The following is a 12985-nucleotide window of genomic DNA, read 5'->3' as shown; positions in this document are numbered from 1 at the left end:
CATGTCTCTACTTCTTTATTGTTACTTATAGTCATGCACACTTAAAATAGCAGATGATGTCATCCAGTGAGTCACAGGCTTGCTTCAGTTCATTTCATCTTCATCTGCACTGAGCTCAATACCCACCACCCAACAACCGAGTACTTTTGCCTGCCCATTTAAGTAACATTTCTGAAAACAACAGAATTGCGAAGTGAAACAGGAACACAACGTGTTAAATCATAGTTAAAAACAGAGTTTGTGCAAGTTGTCTCACGCATGATGTTGACCTGTTTTTTAACTGCTGTACGTTCTTTGGAAAACATATGTACTACAGTGTTACATGGCAGAAAGACTAAAGTAGGATTTCCCTGACAGGAGGGGCAGGGTAAAGAAGTCACTTCACTATCCAATTACTCTTTTCTTCTTGCTATGTGGGTTAATCCAACTCAAATGGCTTCCACTTGATAGAATACTTGCAGGTTCTTTCAAACTTAGAAGCTCCTAATTAGTATAATGGCTAACTAACCAACCAGACTCTCCTTCCTGAGAAAAACACTCAGCTGAGTACAGAGCTCACCTAAAAGGCAAATACAAAGTATCTGCACTGCAAAATGATTCATTTCATGCACATACATTAACCATGCAGGAAATGCAAGTTAGTCTAAGCATCTATTTGTTAAAAAAAAAAAAGTAGACATTTCTGTAAGCTCAAAACTAGTTATGATTTACATCTAAGAAAATTAAAATCCAATTAATTTTAATTCATTTAGTTACTGAGATTCCTGACAGTGTGTCTCTATAAAGCAAATTACAGCACATTACATCAGTAATAAAGGAATTCCTAGGTTCTTTTTAGTACAGTTGTATTACTACAAAACTAGAAAGGAATCAATTTTGCAGACTTCACACTAATTTTAATATTGAATTACACATTCCTGAAAGGACTCCCTGAAATTGTAAAAAACTAGCACTTAGTTGAAACAGAGGAACTGCCAAATGCAATTCCTCTTGGTCAGATCTCTTGCTTGCTTCCACACTATAAAGCAATTAAAACATGAAGCATACCAAAAAAAAAACCCAGAAAGTGACAAATGAAAGTACAACAGAAAAAACGAAATTTAATCCATGGCTACCACCTCATATGATACATTTAATAACAAGCATATTTTTTGTTTCTACCAATAAACACACAGCTCACAAAATAATTAAACATTTTCATCTGCTTGTACAGCAAAGCTTGTCTGCTTGTACAGCAGCAAAACAAAATGCAACACATACCCTCAGAATGCATTCTGCCTCTCACTACAGCAAGCTAACAAAAAAAAAAAAAAGTCTTTTCTTCATGTCATTTCATCAATAATGCTACACATAGCTGCATCTTTGTCTAAAACCTGATCTCTCCTGCCACCGGAACGTTCTCTTTGTTTTTCATTCTGTCCAGTACAGCTGCTGCCATCATCAGTATCCATTGTTTCCACTTTCACTCTCAGTCCTCCCTCTGAATGTGGCAGATCATCAGGCAAGGAAGCCAGGCAGTTCTGAATCATCTCTACAACTCGCTCCAAGTGCTTCTGAAATCGCTCTGCCGTTTCCAAACGCTGACGTTTCTGCACCTCCATCATGACTCTCAGTGTCTCCCTAGCTTGGTGAGGGCGATACTCATTTATAAGATGATGAACATGAACAAAAAGCAGTTTCAAGTCCTCCAGTTTCTCCTCTCGCTTTATACTCCCTGGACTCCTTATCAAGATATCCAAGAGGTCCAAAAAGTTGACCAGGATAGACATATTAAGTTTTCTTAATTCCTTCTTATGATCAAACTGCATAGGATGTAGCCGTTCAATTCCCTGGCTCTCCAAGGGTCGAATAATCAGATCATCACATTGAAACTGATTACCAAACATCATGTAACTGTCCTTCACAGGTGGAGGCGGCTTTGGAGCCAGGCCTTTACGGATATTTTCATCAGTATATTCTTTTATATATTGCATTGGAGGTGGAGGAAGGGCACTCACTTGTTGAGGTTCACCCATTTTTGCTAGATGAAAATACCTAGGGAATGTCCCAAGAAATAAACGTTTAACAATTTGTGTGACCTTATCATATAAATAGACATAAAGGCATTTTGAACCAGAAGAAAGCCATCTCACTGTGTAATATACAGGAAACTCCCAAATAAATCAATGTGAGCTTTTCACTAAAGTATGCTTTTAACAAGATTAACTTGACTAGAAGCACGTTAAGCATTCGGTTCCCGAACCATAAAAGACCGGCCTGTAAACGGAGCACGCAGAGGAAGAGAGGGGAGACGCCTTCCCGAGCTGAGGCCTGGCCTGGTAACACTCGGCCCCGCCAGAGGGGAAACCCCGCAGCCTGGCAGCGGGCAAACACCACCCTCAGGGGAGGACCCGGCCTCACCCCCCGGGTCTGCAGCCGCCGTCGACCGGCTCCACTCCGATCCGGGCCAGGCCGGGCCGTGCTCTGGAAAAACCCAAGGCCGCTGCGGGGCTCGCCAGGCCACCGCTGCAGGGACAAGAGCCGGGGGACGCGCTATAGCAAGACCCCATCGGCGACTGACCACGTACCCGACGAAGGGGACAACCTCGCTCGGAGCCCGGGACCGCGGGAGCAACCGCTCCTCACCTGCCCGCCGAACTCCCCTCAGCGCAACCGCAAACACCCCACTTCCGGTCAGCCGCCCGCTTCTCTTCCCCTCCATTGGCTCGCCAGCCTCGGGGCGGCCGCTCTGATTGGTTCTCCCAAACACCGGTCAAAAGCTTTCTCCACTCAGCGCAGGGGCTCCCTCGGGAGGCGGTGCCAAGCACGACGGGGCGGGCCGGGCCGTTGGCGAATGAGGAGGGTGTTATGGCGGGGCTGACCTGTGCGCGGCCGTGGCAGCGCCCTTCGGAGGGGCCTGCCGTTGTGGGGCTCCCAGGGCTGTGGGGATCCCTGACCAGAAGCCACTCCTGAGGCGGCAAAGCCAGAGGCCTGTGGGAGCCCGAGCGACTGGCCTGGCCTTTGCAGGTCTGGGGCCCGCGGAAGCTGCCCCGCTGCGCTGAAGTAGTGTTTGGAAGTCGGAGTGTCCCTGCCGCTGGGGAACACGGGCTGATTGGAAGGAACGTACATAGATCGGGATCTGCCAGCACGATTCTGACACTGAGTTACGCAGTGATCGTTTAGTGTGTGGTGATGCTAAACGCGTATGTAGTGCTTCTGTGCGCCAGAAACGCGAGCATTGCCCCAGTCATGAAGTGAAAGCATCACCCTGGAAAGTGTTCACGTTGTTCCTTCAGCTGGATATACGAAACCTGACCACATAAAGACTGTAACAAGCGGCTGCGCTCCGTTGTTTTCCTTTCAGTTTTGTTTTAGGAGGAGTTGAAGAAAAGAATTCCGGATTTAAGTTTTTCACCTTGTGGATCGCGGGGAGCTGGGCTTGCTGGCATCACCTCTGCAGGGATGGATTTCCCCCTGAAATGGCCAACAGGAAAGGATTTTTTGATGCTTTGGTCATTTATGTTCCATTTTTTGTCTTCCTCAGCAGATGGCAGCAATGGCCTTTGTCTGACTGGGGCCCAGCTGTGCAATTGCAGTATCATTTACCCGTTCACTTTATCATTTCACCAAGAAAAAAAGTTTCAATTGAATGATAATTACTGTGGATGCTGTTAATTTATTTCCAAAACAATACAAAGAAATTCTAGAATAGTTAGCTTTAGTTGACTAGAAAACCTGAAAAACAAACCTGAAAAACATCAATGGCTCATGTATTACTGAATATTTAAATATTCCAAACCAAACAACACTACAGCTGACAGTGAGTGCAGCCCTGGCTGCGAAATAGGCTGATGTGTTTTCATTTGTAAGCTAAGTATATTTTGGGGAGGAAACAGCCCCCTTTGAGATAACTTGTTCGCAGGTGATTTAGTGAGGATCTGTCACGTAAAAGAAAGGCTGGCCTTCAGTGAACTTGCTGAAGAATCCTCTCCTGTTACAAAGTTTGATGCCGTTGTTCTCTGGTGGTGCTGTACAGTGTTTACACGTTTTACATGATGTTCCTGATGACTTAAGTTATTACGTTGTTTCTTAGTCTCAGATCTGTTCATTATTTAGTCTGAGATAAAGGTTTGTCCTTTTCTCTGCATTCACACAGATTGATGTCACCAGTGTGATTATAGTTTAGTATTTATCCACATATATGTATATATGGATATGGCCTCTATTATGTTTTCAAACATAGGCACAAGGATTTTATTTTTTTTAAGTACCTAGGCCTCAATTTATGCATACTGTCCAAAGGAGAGTATTCTTGCCTTTTGACTTTAATTTAGGGAAAACTGACAGTAAATTGATTTGGGCTCAATCTGTATTTGTCAATAGTTTCTAGACTGCCAGATCTGATGCTGTCTGCCATCTGAAGTGATATCTTGACATTTTCTGCCCTTGAGGTCATTACTTCTACTTTAAAAGTGAGATACAGGTCCTTACACAAAGGATTTTATGGTGCCCCAAGATGTGAATTATTCTAGTGTTCTCAGAAAAACATCCAGACGGACCGAAACATCACGAGTGTGAATGGCTCGCTCAGACTCATGAGCCTGGGTACAGAAAGCTCTTATTCTTTGTGCAGAAATATCCTAATGGGTAGCCACGCTGGGCAACACAATGCGGAAGAAACGTAACAGGGTAAGGTGGTTTGCCCATGTTGGGTTCAGTTTTCAGCATTTCAGCGCTGGACCTGGGCTAACCATCCCTTTGAAACATAGAAGTTGTGCTGGTACAGAATCTGTTAGAGCCACCTTTAAGAAAACTGGAAAGCGCAAAATGTAATTTGATTCTAAAATAAATATTGTATGCTTTATTATTAAAGACAATAAAGAATTAAAAAACCAAACAAGTTAAAGAATGAAGAAGTTTAAAAAGCTGCCAGCTGTCACCATTTTCCTACCATGGCTATGGAATTACCAGTCTCCACAGACTGAAGGAGTGCTTTGGGTGCAGGCATGGAACTGGGACTCTGGTAGTCTCCCATGCCACAGGCTTGCTGTTTGCCATGAACCAGTCATTCAGACTCTCCATGTTAAACCACAAGACCCTTTGGGATTAGCAGGAAGATTTAAGAGACCTTTAATCTTCATTCATAAAATCAGAATATTTTACCACATTGCTTCTTTCATCAGCTGATGATCTTGTCAGTTGAGAATCTAAACAGTTCGGAGCAGAAAATCACATACTATCAGACAGGGGGATCCGAGATGGCTTATCTTTTCTCTTTTTTTAACATGGTGGTTGTTTCTAAGTACTACTTGAATGCATACAAATAATCATTTTGAAGAAGTGAAAGTACTCCAGGATGGAGATACAGATCTTATCAAGCCACATAACTATGGAACTGAGAGCATGGTTTTCAAATACAGGTAAGGGTGCAGTTCCATACTGCAACTAAACAGTTTTCTACCTTGGAAAGGGAGGTCTCATTCGTTCACACTCCTCCCCTGCTCTTTCCTCCTGGTCCCACTCTCCTTTCTTCCTTCACTGCTCCTCCAGCCCCCACTTCTGGCTGTGCAGTCCTTTCTTCTCACTACTTTGTACCATCACCATCAGACACTGGATTGCAAAGTAAACTGATGGAACTCCAAACCCCACAGAAAACATGACTCGTTTCTCTGGATTACGTTTTCTGCTCTTCTAGTGAGTTAAGTCAGCGCACTGTGCTATCTATCCTGTGAGCATCAGGGCGAGCTTTTAAGAGAGGAGAGCGCATAGGAAGAGAGAAGGTCAGGGAGATGGTGAGGGGAATGGTTCTCCTTTCTGTGGCAGCAAGCTCTTATTTTGTCTCAAATCATCTTGCTACATCATACCCTGAAAGACAGGCAAGGAATAAAAAGCACCGCCTCCAGAGGTGCATGAAAACCCCCATGTAGTAGGAGGTACTAACACACCTTTGGTTTTATTGGACTTTCCAGACTTTGATTTCACATTCTTTTAATGGGAGCTGAGCTTGATTCTCTACCACCTTGCACTCAGCAAACTGTGCAGCAAGTATGTAAAATGCTGTGACTTCAAAAAGTGGAAGACAGTGGGGGGCCAAACACTTGTTTTTTACATGATCTCTGTGATCTTCTTGAGTCATTTTCCCAGTCTGTATGTAGTGGCCAAGGCAGAGGGGATATAACGTCAACTAATGAAAGAAGAAAAAAGGGTTTCAGTCTCATTCTTGGTAGCATCGCTGATTCTCAGAAGACCCATGGATGACCCTTTCCAGCCTATGGGGAGCTGCTAACATTTCTCTTTACAGTGGTTCCAAATGAGAAATTAAGAACGATGGTGAGCGTCATGCGTAGCACTCTACAATTTGCTTTCTGCTACATTTCAGCTCTTTTCCGAAAGAAGGACGCTATCCAGTACAAGCCCACTGCTGATAATACAGCACAATTCCTACAGCATCTCCAAGTTGTGAAAATGAGCCTGGACACCCCTTCAGCAGATGGAGAATCAGTACAATGACATTCTCTGCCTCAAAGACACATCATCTTAATTTACTGCTTTAGTTAAGTTTATTTTGTGTTTCTTCCTAACTAATTTTAGGCAAATTGGCATGTTTCATTATCAGGCACTCCCATTCTGTTAATTGAGCAGCAGTGTGTACAGTGCGTGCCATTGCAGTATGCTAGGTTATTTTAGCAGAATTTGAATCCAAGCATTGTACAAGCACAGTAAATACAAACCCCATTTTCTTGCAGGGTCTTAAAACAGCACTGCTCTCTTCTGTGCTAGAACTTGTTTCTTCCATTTTTGATTGCTATTGCACTCTAAATAGTAAATAAAAGTGTGGGGATTTTTTTCCCATGTTGTCTGAAAAATAACCCCAAAATGAAACTCAGTTCCAGTCTCTGGTCTAGGTTGAGTGTTACATCTTACAGCCTAATTAAGCGATGAGCTCAGGAATTTCCTTTTTTGGTGATTGTTATAGGCTTTGTTGCAGGATATACCAGGGAGGAGGGGAAAAGAAAAGGAGCCTGTTGGGGGCGAAGGGGACTTAAGCAAGCTTTATGTCTCCATCTGCTGTGGTTAATTCCCATCTCCCTGTCTCCTGCTGTGGCTTTGGGAATTCATGAATTTGCAGTGCAGTGCTATGCTGCATTTTCTTTCAGACTCAGACAAAAATATCAGCTGCAGCCTATTGGTGCACCTACTAACATAGAAAAGAAGTTTAATGTTCCCGTCATGTAAAAATTGGGGCACACCAATCTTCAATGCACATGACAGCTAAACTGTTTTTTGCTATACAGCCTATTACCACAGGTGTCTGAACAAATTCAAATCGCAGCACAGAGCCTGCATGGTTATTTAGCAATGAAACAGAAATCTCACTTCTCATTAATAAATTGACATGGCTCAAAATCCAGGCAGATTTTGGTAGAATCAGCCAGCACTCTTGCCTACCCTCATAGTCTTAATGTTGTTTCTGGTAGCAACCCCTCTACCTGATTATTAAGCCAGATATTAATGCTGGGCCTTTGCTTGGTCACACATCTGTGGTGACTGCCTAGTCTAAACGTAAATGAACATGTCTCAAAAAACATGTCTGCGTGGCATGAAGAAGTAATCCCTATCCAGCCATCAGCAACCTGGGTAGCTGCAAACATGTCATACTGCCAGAATAAACTGCAGGATTTGCAGCACTGCAGTTTTGCCGGCAAGTCACGCCTTTGTCTTCAGAAGGAAATAGTAACAGACAGGACCCACGATAGGCAGGCACTAATAAAAGGAGCTGGAACAAATTTCCATAGTGGGTACGACCCAATGAAACTGGGTTTTCCCTTCTGCATTTTTGCCTTGCAGAAAACAGCTGAGCAAAGGATTATTTGTACCTTCATCACGGAAGAGCCTGTGCTAACCCTGTGCAAGTTCACCAATATAAAATATATTCTCTATGTTACTGCCAACGTCAGTAAGCCTGGGAGCGATTCGCTTCAGGCATTCAAATCATAGATAATTCACTACATCCTCCTAGCAGATGCTCAGAACAAGGCATCTACTTTCCCAGGGCTCCCGAACAGTTCACAGGAGAATCTTGCTCTGGTTCTACAAGAGCAACTCCCTTGGTCACTGGGAGCAGTGTGAGCGGATTCAAAGGTGCAGTTGTAAGACCTAGAGGAAAGCTGGATGCATCTGGCTCATAAAGACCAGGCTAATTCTTCCCTTTTTCTGCAGCTTTCTGTCTTGTTCTTTGGGTCTACTGGAGACATGCTTATTGGGGTGATAATGAACTGCCAGAGAAGCAAGGCAGCTGAGTAACCTAAATAGAGTTTCTCACACTCTAAAAGAGCTAAGTAGCAAAATGGGTTGAATTCTGGGAGCTTGGAAGTTGAATGATAATCATCATATTGAACAGCTGGTGAAAAGAAAGAGCCGGCATCCGGGCAGTAAACCGAACATGGTAGAAGTATACAGGTCGTTTTATGAGAGTGAAGATAGAGTTGCAGCCTTCCGGTCTGTTTTTTCTTTTTTACAAAAACAAAAACTATCTATATTTAACTTTATAAATTTCTCTGCCGCCTTCAGGGCATAAGCACTGGTATCAGAGCAGGATGTGCGGGTGGGGAGATTTCCACAATCTGCAGTAATAAAAGTGTGAACTGCATAATCTGGGTAAATCCCCTAAGAAAAAATCCAATCCCTAAATAACATTTTTCAGAGCAGAAGTAGAGCAGTTTGCAGGAGGTAGCAAGGGAAGAACAAAGGTGATTAAAAGAAAAAAGAATGAGGCCACGGTTGATAAGAACAACCTCATCTGTAACCTCAGCTGGCCCAGCACAGAGGAGTATTTAGTGCACACAGCAGCTCGAACTTAAATCAGAAAAATTGACAATATTTCAGGCTTTTTCCTGCACATGGACGGAAAAGTGTCAAAGGATACATGGCAGCAGGCTTTATAAAAGCACCTAAGCAGAGAAGATGTAGGATACCTAAAAAAATTCATCAGGCTTTGTCTCCTCTTCTTAAGGGATAGACTTACAGTAGTTTTAAGATATTTAGGACTGTTATATTTAATTCTTTTCTATTAAGGATACAGAATTTCTGTACCATGCAAGATATAGCGGTGCCAAAAGCCTTGAACAAAAGGAATGTGCTCATCCGTTCAGTATATCACTGCACCATCAAGGTCAGGTTCCAGAAGTGAGATAGATACGTGCATTAGTGGGATATTCTCACTCACCCAAGGAGCCCTTTCATCAAGGCTGTGTAGTTTGTATGTAGAGCTCTAAGACTTGTCCTCACATCTTCCAGCTCTGGAGCCAACTTGATCCTAGACAAGAGAGATATTTCCACCTAAGTCTCTCTCTTTCTCCCCCCCCCCTCTCTCTCTCTGTGTATATATATAGATACACTACTGTAGAAGAGTCCTGAAGCCCTTAAATGATTGAGGCTTTGTTTAAAAGGGTTATAATATGTTATCACCCAGGTGGATGATGACATACGTTTTATGTCTACAGTTCATAGACATATGCTTTGAAAGCAACAAAAATTTTTATTTAAAAATTGGACAAGACATCATGGTCTTTGAAAGTAAATAAAACTCAAATACACATAAGCAGGTTACTCTCTCATAAATGTATAATGAAACATTAATACAATTCCTAGACCATATGTTTTTGTATATACAAGTCAATCTGGCTATATCTTCATTAGACTTAGTATTCATATTCCACTTTTGGCTTGCTACACTCAAATATTTGTGTGCTTGCTACACGTGGGGTTTGGGATTAAAGTGAAAAAGGAACATGAAGGGGTAGATCTGTGGCAAGGGTGGATACAAAAATATCTGAGTCCTTACCTTCCTCCCCAGTTCAACAGTGAAGAGTTATCAGTTGATCAAGATATTGCAAAACAGAAATAGCAGCTCTCGCTGAAATAAACTCCTGTGTTTATATCAATGACACACGAATCTGGCTGCATTGGCTTGTTTTCTTCCTTATGATCATTCTTAGTTTTACCCCTGTCTAATATCGTAGCTGGCCCATCATCAGCTTGAATTCACTATGGAAAACTCAGAATGGCTGATCTCGCCTGCTAAATCCTGCTACTTCTGATGTAACTACCAGATTCTCTATCACTCCAGGCCAAAATCTGTGATTATTTTCTTACAACTGTGCTTATCTTTCTACATGTGTTGTATCAAATCTGTACCTTCTCTTCCACTGCAGCTCAGCCTGTCCAGTTCTCCCATGTGGAAGCCAAATCTCATGTGCTCCTCACTTCTCTCTTGCCTTGACCCTTGCAGCATCTTCCCGTCAGACCTCCTACAACGCATCGCATCGTACCATGTTTACACCAAATGAAGTGCAGTTGCCAAGCCCCCTATCTGAACATTTGATCAAATCGCTCTCCTCTTCGTGTCTGTCCGCTAGCTCATCTCTTATCTCATGAAGAAATCAAGTTGCCAGTCACTATATTTAAAGAATTTCTTAGCTCTCCCCCCACTACTTACCAACCGTGCTGAATCTCTTCTCCCCCCACATCCTCTCGTCTCCAGCAGTATTGCTCCCCTCAGAGGTCTACGTGTTGGTGTCTCATCTCTTTGCTGTCCTGTACGTTTTGCTTTTTCTGTAAAGCTGCAATGTCACACCCTTGCATTTCTATTTATATTCAATTTTCTGAGAAGACAAGAGGTACATCTCTGCCAACAGACTGCAACCCCCCTTGGCCCAAGCTCCAAAGACTTTTCAGAGAGTCCTCAACACACTAGTAGTTAGTGCAAAGAAGAGACTAGAAAGAATAACAAAGTCCTAAATAAGTGTTCATAGCTAAAAATGCAATGCAATGTGGTTATAAATTCATCTGTACTGACACAAATCAAGAGAAACACTATTAAGATCAACAGCCCGTTTGGGGGGATTCACTGTTGCTAGCAGAGTGAAGTCCATACACTTTGTCAGGGCACTCTACTGTCTATGTTTTGGTTTATTAATTATAAGAAAGGATCTCTCAGCATAATTTAAACCAGCAAATTCTCCAGTTCAAGGAAAATTATGTGCACGCAAAAATGTTCCTATATTTTAGCGGTGTAAGCACCTAAACAAGGTCTGGAAGTACCTGAATAGCTGCTGTTTACACGGAGCACAATTTTTAAAAACTCAGACTCTGCATTTTTTATATATGTGCATTGCGTGAGGCAGACTGTTTTGTAGAAGAATTGAGAAATTTGGCCCAAGTATTGATCCCAGTCTACAAATAGATATGAAATCCCCCTTGGCAGCAGTGACGATTTTTCAGGAGATCACAGATTTGTGTCATCTTTCTTGTTCAACCACAAGAGTTCCTTGGAACTCAGTCATTCTGTCAAGAAACGAAACATAGCTTTGCTAGACTTGTGCACAACGAATGTTTCAATATATGCTGCATCTTGTCTTTGGCAAGACCACCACATAGATACATATATAGAGAGAGAAAGATATATAGGGATCAACTGCACGACAGCTTCTGCTTCTCCTTGTTTATGTTCCATGATACTGTATTGCCTTTACCAAACTCTTTTACAGATCTGTATGTCAAGTGCTATCTTTAAATTGTATTTTTATGGCAAATGCAGGTTAGCATTGAACAAAATTGGTAAGCAATGTTTGATGATCCCTGGAACATATTGACTAAACAATATAACATACAACAGCAAGGAAAGGATATGTCACCTCTTTATTTGGGGAGGAATAACCAATACATTCTATTGAGAAATATGGTTCCCAAGTTGGTCTAAGAACTGCCCTATAAAATCAAAATCTTCACTTAAACAGAGTCTGCAATTCTGATATTTGTTCAGATTTTTTTTTCTCATGAACTGAATTTATAATAATGAAGTATCTTCTTTGGAGCTTGAAAATGACTCTAAAAATATATCAGAAATAGGGAGCTATCTCCTTATACCCTAATGCTACGTTCAACTAAAGGCTAAAGTCAGCACTGGTAATTGATTTAGATTGAAATAATTTTCAGAAATACCTAATTAATGAAAACACTTATCTTGCAGTAAGGTAAGTATTTATCTTGTAGTCATAGTACACCAGACTCTATCTTCCAGTCCTCAATAGCATCAGCAATACAATTATACATCACTACTAAAAAAATAAACAAAATATTAAAAATGGAAGAGCAGAGAAAAAATTTTAAAATTAAAATTTAACAGTGCTGTTGTACTGAGTGCATTAAGTACATATTAATTTGTTTATAATTCTATATTTAGCCTGGCACAGACTGCCCCGAATGGTGCCCCGAAGTCCTGAGGAAACCAGTTGGCTTGGTTTGATGTTTGTGCTCGCTTCACTGCTGATTACACCGGTCCTGATTGCATCCGCAGAGCACATGTTGTGGCTGTGCCTCCTGGAACATCCAGCCACAGACTAATTAGACTGCTGCTGAAGCAGTCAGTAATCAGTAAATAGTAACCAATGATAACTAATTAGTTATCAGTTATTGTAACCATTTGTTTTCAGTCTAAATCTGTAATGACTACAAATATTTATCATTCCTTATACAAGAATATCCTGGATACAATTTTCTTTGCTTACATAGTAGGAACTTTCATGTTATGTGGGAAACTTCCTCAAAATAGGTGGTATGAAATCTCTGAGACTCACAGTCAACTGTTAAATACTCTAAATGGGAAAGCACCATTCCTTCAAAAAAGAAATATGGCTGCATGACCTACTTTTAAGAGGACAGTAGAGACATTCAACCTATACAGCCATCTTCAGTGCATGCATTTATAACTGTATTTACTAGATGGGTGAGTAGAAGACAGATGCTTAATCATGCCACGCCCTTTTAATTAATCCTTAATCATTGACTCATATCTACTGAATGTCCCTCAAGTGTTATTTTTTCCACAACATTTACCTTAGCGTATATTTCAACATGTGCTGTTCGTTTTGTGACTTAAGAGAGGATGTGGTTATGGTTTGACAGAAAGGAAGCTTTGCTGTAGATGGGAAGATAAAGCTCAAAG

The 12985-nt window shown here is 41.7% G+C and overlaps 1 protein-coding gene across 1 annotated transcript; it reads right to left on the bottom strand.

The window, feature by feature from the left end:
* MED7 (mediator complex subunit 7) lies at positions 1-2705 on the bottom strand. The gene is made up of 2 exons (XM_075766423.1): positions 2626-2705; positions 1-2034 (listed from the first exon to the last, which is right to left on the bottom strand). The coding sequence occupies exon 2, from the start codon at positions 2013-2015 to the stop codon at positions 1323-1325; it is 693 nt and encodes a 230-aa protein (XP_075622538.1). The 5' UTR covers positions 2016-2034; positions 2626-2705; the 3' UTR covers positions 1-1322.
* Positions 2706-12985: the final 10280 nt, after the last annotated feature.

Source organism: Balearica regulorum, chromosome 14 (genome assembly GCF_011004875.1).
Source record: "Balearica regulorum gibbericeps isolate bBalReg1 chromosome 14, bBalReg1.pri, whole genome shotgun sequence".
NCBI lineage: Eukaryota > Metazoa > Chordata > Aves > Gruiformes > Gruidae > Balearica > Balearica regulorum.
This window is presented reverse-complemented; position numbering and strand designations above follow the sequence as displayed.